Genomic DNA, 16389 nt, shown 5'->3' on the forward strand with positions numbered 1-16389 from the left:
TTATGTTGTTTTCTTCTTCTTAAATACTCTTTTGATTTTATTTCCTGACAATTGTGCATTCGGATCTTCTTCAACCATTGTTGCGGCATTAGTTATACCTATCTTGGCAGGTGTATGTGCAATATCGGTTAAGTCGTTATCTTCAGTGGAATCCTGCATATATAAAATACAAAATTAGTGTAAATCAGTAATGAACATATAGTTACTACAGATTTATTAATTTATGCCCTACAAATAATTTAATCAAAAGAATGAATAATCTAAAAAATATTAATACTGTGTTCATAGATTCCTATAGAAAAAACAAAGTGAATATCTAGAACTTTTAAAGTTATAAAAAACCTACTCCAAATCTGAAAATTTATTCAGAAAGAAATCCTTCAAGATATGAAAGTAGCTTTAATGTTAAAGGACAAATTAGTTATATATTTACCTCTGTAACGACCCGACCCATCGTTACGGGAGTTACCGTCCCGTTTTCCCCGTTTTATGCTTCTATATGTTTCATTATGTGTGTGTGGAAAATTTGAAGTAATTCGGATAGAGTTCGGTTAGAAATGAGATAATAAGTCTCTTTATGAGAAGGTTAGTTTGGAAAAGTCAACCGAATGTTGACTTATGAGTTAGAAGGCTCGGAATGGATTTCTGATGATTTGACTAGTTTCGGGGGATGATTTGTGACTTAGGAGCGCAATCGGAATTTAATTTGGAGGTCCGGTGTAGAATTAGGCTTGAATTGGCTAAGGTTGGATTTTGGCGAATTCCGGATGGCAGGTGAGATTTTGATCCGAGGGTCGGAATGGAATTCCGAGAGTTGCAGTAGCTCCGTTAGGTGATTTTGGATATGCGTGCAAAGTTTCAGATCATTCGGAGGTGTTTAGGTCGGGTTTTAGATCAAATGCAAGTTTCGGAAGTTTTAGTTTAACTTAGGCTTGAATCCGTGGGAATTCGATGATTTTGGTGTTTATGATAGTGTTTTTATGTTACGAGCAAGTTTGAATGAAGTAATAGAACATATCTGTGCATTTGGTTGAGGTCCCGAGGGCCTCGGGGTAATTTCGGATAGCTAACGGGGAGTTTAAACTGTGAAATTTGCAGCAGAAAATGCAGCAGCAGTGCAGACCTGTTTTGGCCTTCGCGTTCGCGAAGGCAGGTTCGCGTTCGCGTAGTATTAGCAGCTGAAGCATCGCGTTCGCATGCAGAGTAACGCGTTCGCGTGAAGGATTTTGAGGAGAGGACTTTGGCCTCCGCGTTCGCGTCTAGGGGCCTCGCGATCGCGTAGGGGAAGCTGGTGAACCATCGCGTTCGCGTAAAGGAGGATCGCGTTCGCGTAAGTGAAGGACCCAGGCCTTCGCGTTCGCGTGGATGAAGCCGCGTTCGTGAAGGGCATTTTTGGCAGAGTGATAATTTGGTCATCGCGAACGCGGGAGGACCATCGCGTTCGCGTAGAGTAAAATACCTGGACAGAAGGGTTTTAAAATAATATTTCATCCGCGACCCTTTCATATTTTTCCTCCATTGTTGACGTTCTTAAGAGCTTTGGGCAAGGAAATTCGAGGGTTTTGACTGAGAATCACTTGGAGGTAAGTTCCTTGGCCTAAATATTCGAGTTTATGGTAGAAATTACATAAAAATGGTGGAAAATTCATCAAATGGGTTAAGTTAGGGCTTGAGAAAAATAGGATGAAAAAGTGGAATTTGGAAGGTCAAACGAACTCCGATTTTGACGAACTTTATATGTACGGACTCGTGGCGAGACGAGGAATCTGTTGGTGTGATTTTCAGAATTTTTCGAGAAGTGGGCCCGGGGCTCGGGTTTTACCAACTTCGTGAATTTTAGTACTTTTCGAGTATTTTTGATTGGGTTATGTTTCTTTAACCCATATTTATATATTCGTTGTGATTTTGACTAGATTCGACGCGCGAGGAGGTTGATACGAAAGGAAAAAGCATTGCGGACCATTCTACGGCCGGTTAGAGGTGAGTAGTTGGTGTATATGATGGCCTGAAGGTTTGAAACCCCGGCTAATCACATTGTGACGCTATGTTAGGGCGTGACTCGCACCCCATGGCAGGTGCGGGATTGGTTATGACTGGGGATTGAGACTTAGTCCATCCCGAACAAGAATATTTCCATATTGGCGACTGATACGCACCCTGTATTGAATATGTCCGGGCTTATTGCCGTGTTTGGGGCCTTGTGCCGATCTGTAGCATCCTTAGAGGATGATTGTCATTGTGATAGCATGCTTTGTATAATCATTGATCTCAGTCCTGTGTTTAATCACTATTATGAAACGCTAAGTCTATTTTCCTGAAGTTAAATATCTAAAGTATATTCTTCTTAATAAATTGGAAATTGGGAAATTAATTGAATCTGTTACGTGACTCACATGCATATTGTGGACTGAGTATGGATCGGGCTGCACGCCGCAGCGAATGATATGATTATATTGCGCTTGGGCTGAAGGAGCCCCTCCGGAGTCTGTACACACCCCTAGTGAGCGTCGTCGACGTTAAATGGATCGGGCTACGCGCCGTAGCGGTCATGTGCATTGCATTGCATCATTACATTTTACTTGACTGTTATATTTGAAGTTGTTTTGCTGTTGGTTCATAGTAAGGTGTAGGACTGTTAGTGTTAGCTTTGCTTTGTGGTATTTCGTGGATTTCTTATCTTCAGACATTTTATATGCTTATTACTCACTGAGTCGGTAGTACTCACCCCTACTCCCTGCACCTTGTGTGCAGATTCAGGTACACTGGAGGCTTAGCTGAGCAGTCTTTGTTTCCCAGAGCTTATCAGAGTTGTTGAGGTAGCTGCTTGACGTTCGCAGGACCTGACTACTCTTCCTATTTCAGTTTTATTTATATATACATTTCCAGACTTGAGTATTTTCGTTCAGATATTGTTATTCAGATTGTTTTAGAGGCTCTAGACTCGTGACCCCAGGTCTTTGGGAGTGTTTTATCAGACTTCATGTTTTTCTTAGTATTATTCTTCGATAAATATTGGATTATTATTCTAAAACTATTATATTCTCTTGAAATTGTCGGTTTTGAGGTTTACGGTTGAATTGGGGACGATTGTGGTCTGGCTTGCCTAGCAATATTGTTGGGCGCCATCACGACCGGGTTTTGGGGTCGTGACAAGTTGGTATCAGAGCCTAGGTTACTAGGCCTCTCGAGTCATGAGCCGATTTAGTAGAGTCTCGCGGATCGGTATGTAGACGTCTGTATCTATCCTCGGGAGGCTACAGAACCTTTAGGAAACACTTCACTTTCTTGAAATTCATATCGTGCGGCTTGTTATTATGAAAACTAAATTTCTGTATCCTATTCTCTCGCAGATGGCGAGAACCCATGCTAACGGACGTGGCGGACGACCACCATTGCCACCTAGAGGCCGTGGTCGCGGTAGAGGCAGGGCAGCAGGGACAGCACCTACTGACCCACCAGTTGACCAGACTCAGGGTCAGATTCCAGCACCAGTTGACCAAGCTCAGGGTCAAATTCCAGCTGTAGATGCTCCAGCAGCACCTGTTCAGGCACCGGCAGTGCCCATCGTGATTCCTGGTCTCCAAGAGGCTTTGGCTCAGATCTTGTCCGTCTGCACTGGCTTGGCTCAAGCGGTTTCAGCTACTACAGCGGTGGCTACTTCTCAGACTGGGGGTGGTCATCAGACCCCCGATGCTCACACACCCGAGCAGGTTGTTCAGGGCTTACAGACACCTGGGGTAGCTCTAGCTCAGCCAGTTCAGCCAGCTGCACCAGTTGCAGCAGTTGTTCCAATTGCGCCAGTCGCACCAACTCCAGCTCATGTGGTTCCAGCTATGCCGGATGACGAGCAGCGTCGGTTGGAGAGGTTCGGTAGGCTTCAGCCCCNGTTTGGAAAAGTCAACCGAATGTTGACTTATGAGTTAGAAGGCTCAGAATGGATTTCCGATGATTCGACTAGTTTCGGGGGATGATTTGTGACTTAGGAGCGCAATCGGAATTTAATTTGGAGGTCCGGTGTAGAATTAGGCTTGAATTGGCTAAGGTTGGATTTTGGCGAATTCCGGATGGTAGGTGAGATTTTGATCCGAGGGTCGGAATGGAATTCCGAGAGTTGCAGTAGCTCCGTTAGGTGATTTTGGATATGCGTGCAAAGTTTCAGATCATTCGGAGGTGTTTAGGTCGGGTTTTAGATCAAATGCAAGTTTCGGAAGTTTTAGTTTAACTTAGGCTTGAATCCGTGGGAATTCGATGATTTTGGTGTTTATGATAGTGTTTTTATGTTACGAGCAAGTTTGAATGAAGTAATAGAACATATCTGTGCATTTGGTTGAGGTCCCGAGGGCCTCGGGGTAATTTCGGATAGCTAACGGGGAGTTTAAACTTTGAAATTTGCAGCAGAAAATGCAGCAGCAGTGCAGACCTGTTTTGGCCTTCGCGTTCGCGAAGGCAGGTTCGCGTTCGCGTAGTATTAGCAGCTGAAGCATCGCGTTCGCATGCAGAGTAACGCGTTCGCGTAGAGGAATTTTGAGGAAGAGGAACTTTGGCCTCCGCGTTCGCGTCTAGGGGCCTCGCGATCGCGTAGGGGAAGCTGGTGAACCATCGCGTTCGCGTAAAGGAGGATCGCGTTCGCGTAAGTGAAGGACCCAGGCCTTCGCGTTCGCGTGGATGAAGCCGCGTTCGTGAAGGGCATTTTTGGCAGAGTGATAATTTGGTCATCGCGAACGCGGGAGGACCATCGCGTTCGCGTAGAGTAAAATACCTGGACAGAAGGGTTTTAAAATAATATTTCATCCGCGACCCTTTCATATTTTTCCTCCATTGTTGACGTTCTTAAGAGCTTTGGGCAAGGAAATTCGAGGGTTTTGACTGAGAATCACTTGGAGGTAAGTTCCTTGGCCTAAATATTCGAGTTTATGGTAGAAATTACATAAAAATGGTGGAAAATTCATCAAATGGGTTAAGTTAGGGCTTGAGAAAAATAGGATGAAAAAGTGGAATTTGGAAGGTCAAACGAACTCAAATTTTGACGAACTTTATATGTACGGACTCGTGGCGAGACGAGGAATCTGTTGGTGTGATTTTCGGAATTTTTTGAGAAGTGGGCCCGGGGCTCTGGTTTTACCAACTTCGTGAATTTTAGTACTTTTCGAGTATTTTTGATTGGGTTATGTTTCTTTAACCCATATTTATATATTCGTTGTGATTTTGACTAGATTCGACGCGCGAGGAGGTTGATACGAAAGGAAAAGGCATTGCGGACCATTCTACGGCCGGTTAGAGGTGAGTAGTTGGTGTATATGATGGCCTGAGGGTTTGAAACCCCGGCTTATCACATTGTGACGCTATGTTAGGGCGTGACTCGCACCCCATGGCAGGTGCGGGATTGGTTATGACTGGGGATTGAGACTTAGTCCATCCCGAACAAGAATATTTCCATATTGGCGACTGATACGCACCCTGTATTGAATATGTCCGGGCTTATTGCCGTGTTTGGGGCCTTGTGCCGATCTGTAGCATCCTTAGAGGATGATTGTCATTGTGATAGCATGCTTTGTATAATCATTGATCTCAGTCCTGTGTTTAATCACTGTTATGAAACGCTAAGTCTATTTTCCTTAAGTTAAATATCTAAAGTATATTCTTCTTAATAAATTGGAAATTGGGAAATTAATTGAATCTGTTACGTGACTCATATGCATATTGTGGACTGAGTATGGATCGGGTTGCACGCCGCAGCGAATGATATGATTATATTGCGCTTGGGCTGAAGGAGCCCCTCCGGAGTCTGTACACACCCCCAGTGAGCGCCGTCGACGTTAAATGGATCGGGCTACGCGCCGTAGCGGTCATGTACATTGCATTGCATCATTACATTTTACTTGACTGTTATATTTGAAGTTGTTTTGTTGTTGGTTCATAGTAAGGTGTAGGACTGTTAGTGTTAGCTTTACTTTGTGGTATTTCGTGGATTTCTTATCTTCAGACATTTTATATGCTTATTACTCACTGAGTCGGTAGTACTCACCCCTATTCCCTGCACCTTGTGTGTAGATTTAGGTACACTGGAGGCTTAGCTGAGCAGTCTTTGTTTCCCAGAGCTTATCAGAGTTGTTGAGGTAGCTGCTTGACGTTCGCAGGACCTGACTACTCTTCCTGTTTTAGTTTTATTTATATATACATTTCCAGACTTGAGTATTTTCGTTCAGATATTGTTATTCAGATTGTTTTAGAGGCTCTAGACTCGTGACCCCAGGTCTTTGGGAGTGTTTTATCAGACTTCGTGTTTTTCTTAGTATTATTCTTCGATAAATATTGGATTATTATTTTAAAACTATTATATTCTCTTGAAATTGTCAGTTTTGAGGTTTACGGTTGAATTGGGGACGATTGTGGGTCTGGCTTGCCTAGCAATATTGTTGGGCGCCATCACGACCGGGTTTTGGGGTCGTGACAACCTCGCATTCCTTCTCTCCATCCAAGACTTGATTATTATTGAAGTCAGGTTCCTATAAAAAATTAATAAATAAATGAGTTTGAAATTATGATTCAAATTATGCAATATAAAAGAAATTTGCAATTTAAATATGTTATGAAGTTTGTGAACAAATATGACATACAGTTAAGTCATCTGGAGGTTGATCAGGACTATATTTGTTTATCAGTTGCTCCTCATCCGTAAGCTTAACAACACTATAAACTTCCTTTTGCAGGTGAATGTTCTCTCTCTTGACAATAACCTTAAACATGAATTTTCTTTGGAGAATATTGTTTAGCTCTACTGGATAGGGATACTTATCAACAGCGCCGGTATTCTAGAATGAAATTTTGAGTTAGAATTTTTCAAATAACAAATATGAATTTAATTAGTTGATATACCTCAAGAAACCCTTCCTTCAATTCTTTTGCGGATTTGCCTATGAGAAACATGGTTTCACGGTCCCAGAGCAATAGGGAAACAGATCCAGTAGTATCCATTACCCTAACCTGAAGCTTGTACCTAAATGCACACTTGATTTGAGATATAAATGTAAGTTTTTGATGGATTAAGGAAATAGAGCTGCTGCTTTTACCTAATAACTGCTGAGTAATCTTCATGTTTACATTTGGGGTTTGGAAATTGATAAATGTTTCCTAGTTTATCCACCTTCTTTTGACACTTCTTGCAGCTGACATACGACCATCCTTTTCCAAGTTCTAAATTTTCAATACTTGCGACAATCCAACATGGACCTTCCTGTTGAATAAATTGATAAGACAATTGTTGAATAAATTAATAAGACAAATGTAATGAAAAGACACAGAGAATATGGTCTATCAGAATATCAAAGAAATAACATAAATGTAATTGAAGAATTTTTCATCTTCCAAATGAGCAAACACTCTTTCAAACCATAAAATAAGAGGACTAAAGGCCAAAACTAAACTTGAAATGTAATGTAAAGACATAAAAAAGATAGTCCATGTGGCGACTCATTGACATGAGGAAAGGATAGGTACCTCTATTATATGGATTAGGATTTAGAGGAACTGTGCCGACATGCCGTTGATCGCAAGCAAGGCGAATTAGTTGATATCAATTTGTAGTACTTTGCCACGGATAAGTTGCTTTCTTACATAGCAGAAATTTATATTCTGTCATTTTTTAGTTTAAGATTACAGTGTAGGTACATTGTTTGTTTGATGTTTGTTGTGTTTGTTTATTTGTTTATCAAAGAAAGAAGATAAATGTAATGTAAGAACTTTTCATATTGTAAATGGTCAATCCCTTTTTCAAACCATAAAATAAGAGAAAGGCAAAAAGTAAACTTGAAATGTAATGTAAAGACCTAGAAAAGATGTTCTTTCAGAATATCAAAGAAAGAAGAGAAACAAAGATGTGCATTTTTGCAACTTTTAACATGAAACACCAGTTAAATTAATACTACAGAAGTTAGTTCACTCACTTGCATGGACTCCACTAATTGGCCAATTATTTTAACTTGAACAATGCCCTTCTCCAACTCATCAACTTTGTTGAGAGATGTTTTGAGTCAGCCTCTCGGAGTTATTATCCCGAACAGAAAGTAATCTGTATTTATGAATGACTAAAACAGTTAGATGTATACTTGGAAAATTTGATTTGAGTATAGAAGTAGTGAAATTTTATATATATATATATATATTAAATAGAAATACGAAAAAAAAAAATTGTATTATTATACCAAATCCTTATTTTGTCCTTTATTGTATTGTCCTAAATTTTGCAATAAAAAAGTTTTCGCGGGCGAATATTGACTCTTTCAATCCCTATTTCATTTGTAGGGTTAACTCGTGACTTCTCAGATCTCCGAATACATGAATTAATCTCTGGTTCGTTCCGCCATCCCGACCAGTGAATCATTAAGATTCCTTTTTCAATAGAATCTTTTGCATTCACAAGTTCCGTCGTTCCCATTCACTTCTTACTTAATGGTTAGGTCCGAATTCTACAATGGAGCTCAAATGAAATTGGTTCTTGAGTNTATATATATATATATATATATATATATATATATATATATATATATATATATATATATATATATATATATATATTGAATCGTGTTTTAAATTCGTCAGATTGAGAAAAATTTGGATTAATCCACAGCTTTGATGCATTCCAAGTACTGCGCACAGAATATGAATCTACAAAACAACGTTCCTGTAAGATATAATGAATAACTTTCGCAAAGTAATGTCAAATTGAGTAATTGTATTTTACCTTGAAATTTATGGGCTTTTATGAGCTGCATAACAACAATAATAGGCTGGTTGTTAGAACTTAGCAGATGAGGTACAATTTCATCAACAAACTCGCCCCAAAATGTAGCAGACAACTTCTTCCTCCTGTCAAATAGAAATAAGAATATAATTTTAGCATATGTAATTATCAAATCAATCCTTAATTAGTAGATGAATGTTTATTCTTACTCGTCATCTTCTAGTTCAATATCCATAAACTTCCTAGAAATTCCACCTTGGTTTTGCGTTTGTACCTCACTGAAATTGACAATTTCTCCGATGACATCTAAAGAAAAAGAAATTGTTAAAATAAATAGTAGAAAAGTTCATAATTAGAAATTTAACGTAAAAGTTATATTTACCAAATAATTCAGTCTCGTTCACGTCAACCTTATTTATCAATTGATCATATGGTCGCAAATCAAAGATATTCATTGGGTAAAGTGGATCAGTTGTTTCAGCTACTGTTGTCCGTTGAGTAAACGTCAGCCTCAACATATGTTTCGTGGTGTTGAACTTCTCCTTATTATGACAAACGATAAAGTTCGCCATATGATATAATCCAAGCTCAGTAATTTGTGTTTTGAAAAGATGCAAAACTGACTTGCCAATAGAAGCACTTATCCGATCGCCCTACAAAAAAATTACATTACATAACAGAGATTACAAATTTATAGTAATAGTAATTTATATTAACTCTAGTTTTAAACAGTAGAGTTGAACAAATTAATAAGTGACAGTAATAGAGCAAAAATTCCAGATTTGCAAGTTAAACAAAAGTTTAGAATTGAGAAAAAGATTCCTACTCAACTAATTCCTTCTATGAGCTCACATAAATTGGCTTTCAGCATCATAGCAAAACCACTAAAAGAGAGCATGACTAAGTTAAGATGACAACTGCAGGAAGATACACTCCTTTAACATGTTGTGATAGAACGCCAACTTTACGGGGCAAGATTTTTTAACTTTATTTCCAGATAAGTTAATGGATTTCATAGAAGGCATCAAGAAGATCCAAAATTCAAAATTTTCAGAGCAAAAGAATAGAAAAAAAAAAGATAATGTTAGCTCTGTTACAAAAGGTTAGAATGAAGACACTGGTATGATGTGTTTTATTAGAGCTAACATTGTCTTCTTTGGAACATAATCAAACACACCATGCCTAAATGTATTTTGGAACTTACCACATATAACATTGTCGTTTCATCTTGATTGGCTTGAAATTGTTAGAACAAAAGCTCAATTTCTAAATTTTGTATACTGCTTGTTTGCATAGTTTGCTCTTTTTGTGGAAACTATGCTGAATTTATATCTCTCTTAGGTGAGAATTATAGTATTGAAAATGCTAAGAATATTGGCAAAAGAATAAAGTAATGAGATCTCCAAAAGAAATAGTGGCTGCCCAAAAGTTTTCATGGTAAAATATGAGATCTGCAAGTATGTTTTTGTCACTATTAACTTTCTTCGTTCTTTTATCTTATAGCTACACCAGAAAATGATCATAATTCACAAAGCAAATAAGCATTGGACAAAATAAAATATGTGCACTTATAAAAGATGGATCTATTTTTTAGTAACAACTTTTTCTTTTTTGCAGGTGATGAAGATGTTTCTATGGCTTATTATTTGATGAAAATTCAGAGGGTGTTATTAGTGCTTTGAACGAATATATTTGAACGAATCATTTGTTCAAAACATTTAGTTTCTACCTTTCAACAATATATTTGAACGAATTTGTAAGTCAAAGATACATAATTATTGATTTAGATTTGCAAGTTGAGAAACAGAGAGAACAACTAATAAGCAGAACAAAATTAATCAGATAAGTTATTTGGAACAATTAGTTGTATGATATAATCATACAACAATTTTGAGGAGCAAAACAAATATATCTATAATCATATAACAATTCCGAAAACCAAACCGAATTAGCAAGGTAAAAACATATTTAAAATACCTTTTCATCTTGTAGAACCAATTCAATCGAGAATATAGTGCCTGGATTAAAACGATCCGGTACTTCCCACAAACGGACAACACGAACTTTCAACTTCCATTGCATCTTCGAAATTGTTATATCCTTGATGAAATCAATGTGAGTAGCCATCTTTTGCATAAGACGTAAGTTTTCTTGAAATCTTGATAGAAGAAGGAACATTAGAATTGAAGAACGTGTAGTTGTGGAAGAAATATATATTTGCAGTTTTGAACAGTTGCTACCCAGTATACAAAATCGTGGGTTACACAGTTGAAGCTATCGTGCTTTTGCAGAGAAAATTTAGGGTAAGTTGAAGGTAAAAAATTATTTTCTAATAATGTGGAGTAAAAGGTTTTAACAAATAAAGTTATTTAATAATTTAAAAAAAAATAAAAAATTCAGGAAATTGAAGAGAAGTTCGAACGGTTTTGAAGTGAGAAGGGTTTTGAAGGCTATTCCTATTTTTGAGTAAGCCATCTCATTTTAACAAATAAAATGATTTAATAATTTAAAGAAATTAAAAAATCACAAAATTGAAGAGAAGTTGGAACAGTTTAGAAGTTACGGTTTTGAAGTGTTTTGAACGGTTTTGAATCCTAATAAAAAAAATTGTACTTCCTAATAAAAATAAAATTGTAATTCCTATTTCTACTTCCTAATAATTTGGAGCAATGTTTTAAAGTGCCAAGTGTCTTTTTCGGATTTTGCCACTTGGCTTCATGAGGAGCTTTTGTCTTCTGCTTTTAATTATAGATAGATAGTTACCATATACATAATTCCCCTAGCTACCTTTCAGTTGTTATGGTAATGTATTCGTTGTAGTCGAGCTACTATATTCATGAATACAGTAGCAAAAATCGGCTAAAAAATAGGGTAGTCCAGTTGTCAGCCGCTGTATTCACGTGTATTCATACCATGTATTCATGAATACAACGTAATAATAGGTCTCTCCAGTTGTTTAATAACGGAAAGCTGCTAATTTAATGGATACACTCTTAATATAGCTCACCTAAATCAATTATAACACACAACATTGTCAATCCAATTAATGAGAAGATTTATCAGACGCTAAACACCAAAAAACAAATCATTCTTCAGAGTTTTGGTCCCTCTTTTTTTCTGATACAATTCGAATTTTTTTTCCTGACATTGTTCGAGGTTCATAATAAACCTAGTGTTTGTATTCAATTTTCTGTATATGAATACATAATGTGTTTATGCCGGATACAACATGTAATAATTACCTACTGCCTGCGTATTTCATTATAAACCTAGTGCTTGTATTCTGTTGTAGCTAACAGTTGTGTTCAATGTATTCAAGTTTATTTTGGTATTCACAATATTTTATTTATTCCCAATACATGGTATAACTGCTTTATTGAGTATATTTCATTGCTTGTATTCATTGATTTTCTATTTTTATTGAGAGTATTTTACTATATTATTATTTTAAATACAGATGGATACAGTTAGATTGAAAATACAGATGAATACAGTTAGATTGAATGCATAACTAATTGATGAATAACATCAAAATGATAGACTAACAATGTATTTAAAAATATTGTTGTATGAACTCAAATACATATAAATGTATCCAAATACAAAAGTCAAAAATTAATGTACAAAATAAAAATTAGTGTATGCCTTATCAAATACTATAAACACATCTAAATACAAGAAGAGAATATCATTGTACAAACTAAAAATTAATGTATTCGGACTCGAATACATATAAATACATACAATTAGGTCACTGCGTATTTTTATTCTCCTTTCAACTTCAATGGTTGCTGATGAACCTGCAAATACATGTTCCTCTTGAGTGATTTGCAAATCGAAAGATGGCCCTTCGAAATTGAGTATTCAGCGGGTATTCTGCAGAAAACCTAACAAAGCTTTTATAGTATCGAAAGATGGCACTTCGAAGTTGAGTGCTTTAGAGGGTATTCTGCAGAAAACCTAGCAATGGTGAATATTTAAAAAAAAACTGTTGAAGAGTAAAAGAAGAAGCTTTAACCGGTCAAAAACCCAAAAACTTTAACACTTACCTCAACGTTTTGGAGCAAAAAATATTGAGAATTGAGGGAGAAAATGGCTCTGATAAAGGAGAGAGTTGGGGAGAGAAATTTGGAGCAAAAAATATTGAAAACGGCCATGGCAGCTGCTAGGTCTCCATGTCGCCTAGAGAGAGGAGAGAGAAATAAGATATTATGCGGTGATTTTGGGAGAGAATAAACTGAAAAAATGAGAGAGAAAAATATTAGACAGCGTATTTAACGGCTTAATGGTAGGAAGTGGCCATAAGTACATGTTTTGCTATAAAATCTAAAAGGTAGATATAGAAAATAATAATTTAAAAAGATTTTTATTTATAATAAATAGAGTGTAAAGCTTTGCTATAGAGATAAAATTTTCAAGAATTAAAACAATTAATATGGACAGCTATTTATGTAAAGATCCCTATAAAGTGGAGGTACTAGTGAGCCCATCAAGGAAGAGAGGAGGAATTTTAATAAAGAACTACATTTTAGACCTAATTATCATATGTAACTGTAGTTTGATTAGTTACCATTTATAGCTACTTTTAAATTGTTACCAGCTTGTATCACTCATATTCATTCGCTCTAAATGGTTGTATCAATGCATACAATACAATAAAATACAATCATGTAGTCGCACGGATTCGGTGTTTATTTTTTCTAGTCGGTATACATAAATTATATACTGATTATACATATATATACTGATTATACATATACACACATACATATATATATATATATATATATATATATATATATATATATTACTTTTAGTATATTACTTTTAGTTTAAGCGATTGAGTGAGCCAATATTTAGGTTAATTTATTTGCACTCCATTTTTATTTTTAATGTGATAGTATTTGAAAGTAAACGGAATTTAAAATATTAATTTGGCTTATATGATAAATGATGATGGAAGAAAATATTAAAGTATTGTTGAAAGTGATAAACATCACACTAAAGTTAAAATATGAGTTACTTAATACATTTAAATTCATGAAAATTATGTAAGCGGTAGAGAAATAGGTGGTGTCAAACATATTGGGATGTCTCTAAATTGATAGAGTGTGATACATGTCGGATGAACACGCTTAACGAGGATAATTTTCAAGTCAAACATCATAGCATTGGAGTATTTTAAAAGAGTCAAGATTAAGAAGGTTATATTAGCAATTTAGCTATTTAGGCTAGTCTTATAAAGCTAAGGGTATTATGGTTATTTACCCTAAATAATACTCTAGTATAAATAGTCCCGGGGCTTTGGATTGCATTCTTTACTCAACTTAATATGTGTTTCTTATTAGTGTTCTTCCTCGATTAGTGTTTATCATAGTATATTCAAGGGGTCTAACTAATGCGTAGTTAGGTTCTTGTCTTTCTCTATTTTAAACCCTAATCTTCAATCTTTTGATTCCGTATATTTTTGTATTATCCGTATTTTCGATACGTTTCCGTATCAGAGTGTTTTACAAAATTGAATAAGGATGGAGTGTTTTTATTGTCTCAATTTTTATGACATATTGTTAGTTTAAAACATCGCAAAATAGTTTTTTTTCGCTATAAAGGAAATTGGAATTTTTATATATTTAATACTGAAAGTTATTTAACAGATTACAAATCATAGGTAAGTCTCGTGGGACATTTAAGTTTTCCGTACCGGCTAACCTTTTACAAAATGTTTTTTTTTTTGTTTTTTCTAATGAAAGAAATACTTTATAATTAAAAGCATAATAAGTTCAGTTATTACATAATATAGGGGTAGAACGCATAGCGATTGTCCCCAATCTGTCTTTATTGAAAGCATGTAAAATAAATTCCGGAGGAGTTTCCCACAATATTGTAATGTCTCCCTCCGTTGTTGATGGTTGCATGGATCATCCATACTTTTCTAAAGCGTCAGCCACAGAGTTGTCTTCCCGATATATATGAGTTATAGCCTCCAATCCAACAGTATCAAGAAGAAAACTACAATCATTAAGAAGATGTGAGTTTCTATGTTGTTCAACCTTAAATAAATTACACTATACATGTGAATTTGTTTCCACTATAATTGAAAAGAGAATTTTTTTGAATAAGAGTTCCAATCCTGCTAGTAGTCCAAGAAGCTCAGCATGAAAGGCGGATATTGCAATCGACTTCTATGCAAAACCCACGACCCATGAACCATTGTGGTCTTTGATGAGTCCCTCAGTACCACTGGTTTGGCTATTTGGATCATAAGCACCATCAATGTTTAGCTTGTAAAGACTCGTAGGTGGTGGTAACCACTTTATTGTCACTTGTAGCCAGGGGTTTGAGGTTGTTGTAATCGAAGTGAGTGATATGAATTTTTCTACTTGTAGCATAGTTTTTTTATGGCATGTAGTGGTTGAAATATGGTTAAAGAGGTTTGAGTTCCTGTTAATCCATATGTTCCATAGGATGAAAGGCAGTAGGGTGGAGTATGGAGTTTTAAAGGAGTCATTTTGTGTGTGGATGGTAGTATCTTTGTTGCACCTATCATTCAGCCAATTGGCAAGGTTTTGTGATTGAGGTATGCGTAACTTGAACAAAGGCCATAAATGGCAGGAGTGTTTGCATGCGAAGAAGATGTGGTTTATGTCCTCCACTATATCTGGGCAGAATTGGCAAAAGTTTGATTGAGGTACATTTTTTTTGTACGGAAAATCCCTAGTAGGGAGTTTGTGGTGTACAAGTAGCCACAAGAAAAATTTCAGTTTATTCAAACACTTGAAATGCCAAAGCCAAGGGTTATTTGCAGGGGTAGGCAATGGAAGTTGGTTAGTGATTTGGAGTTGGAGAAAATAGGCTGACTTGGTAGTAAAACTGCCAAGGGGTGTTTGATTCCGAATGATTGGTCGGGTTTGTTGGTTGAGAATGGGATGTAAATGCATTCAATTTGTTCTACTATATCAAGATGTAAGGATAAGGATAATCTGTCAAGAAACCACGAATGGTTAGATATAAGTGATGATACTATCAATTGTTTCTCCATGTGGTGTAGGGGTCCCTAGATCGTTTGTGCAGACAGTTATGATTTTGAAAGCCAGTTGTCATTCTAGAGGCTTACATTCGTTCCATCCCCTATGTTCCAAGAGAATCCTGCTTGGAAGAGACCAATGGGTTTGGTCATGCTTTTCCATATGTATGAATAAGATGGCTTGGTCTTATATGTCCTTATTCGTCTATCCTGAACATATTTTGCTTGAAGAATTATTACCCACAAGGAGTTTGCACTCCTATGGAAGCGCCATAGTAACCCTGCTAGCATTGCATAATTTTTATCAATTGTTTCTTCCCCTTTCCTCTTCTCCTCCCTTCTTAACCTAACAGCAGGTTTCCGGCGAGTGGCGAGCAGTCCAGCAACCACCCCACGCCGATGTCGTTCCTTCTGTCTTCTCTTCTTTATACCTTTCTTTGTCCGCTGTGTCTCATCTCTGTCGTTGTTCCCCGGCGACATCAGACCGGTCCGGCGAGTTCAATTGGGCCACCACTAGATCCGTGTACCACCTGTGGTGAGGGTGACAACCCTACCATCATCTATTTTTCTGGGTCCTGTGGTGTGTTGTGAGTGCTGCAGGTATCATTTTTGTGGTTGTTTGGTG

General features: G+C 36.7%; 1 protein-coding gene across 1 annotated transcript; it reads right to left on the reverse strand.

Moving 5' to 3' along the window:
- LOC109215563 lies at positions 1 to 7108 on the reverse strand. The gene is made up of 4 exons (XM_019379654.1): positions 7071 to 7108; positions 6877 to 6997; positions 6456 to 6506; positions 1 to 153 (listed from the first exon to the last, which is right to left on the reverse strand). The coding sequence occupies exons 2-4, from the start codon at positions 6973 to 6975 to the stop codon at positions 1 to 3; spliced, it is 303 nt and encodes a 100-aa protein (XP_019235199.1). The 5' UTR covers positions 6976 to 6997; positions 7071 to 7108.
- Positions 7109 to 16389: the final 9281 nt, after the last annotated feature.

The sequence above is a fragment of the Nicotiana attenuata genome, unplaced genomic scaffold (genome assembly GCF_001879085.1).
Source record: "Nicotiana attenuata strain UT unplaced genomic scaffold, NIATTr2, whole genome shotgun sequence".
NCBI lineage: Eukaryota > Viridiplantae > Streptophyta > Magnoliopsida > Solanales > Solanaceae > Nicotiana > Nicotiana attenuata.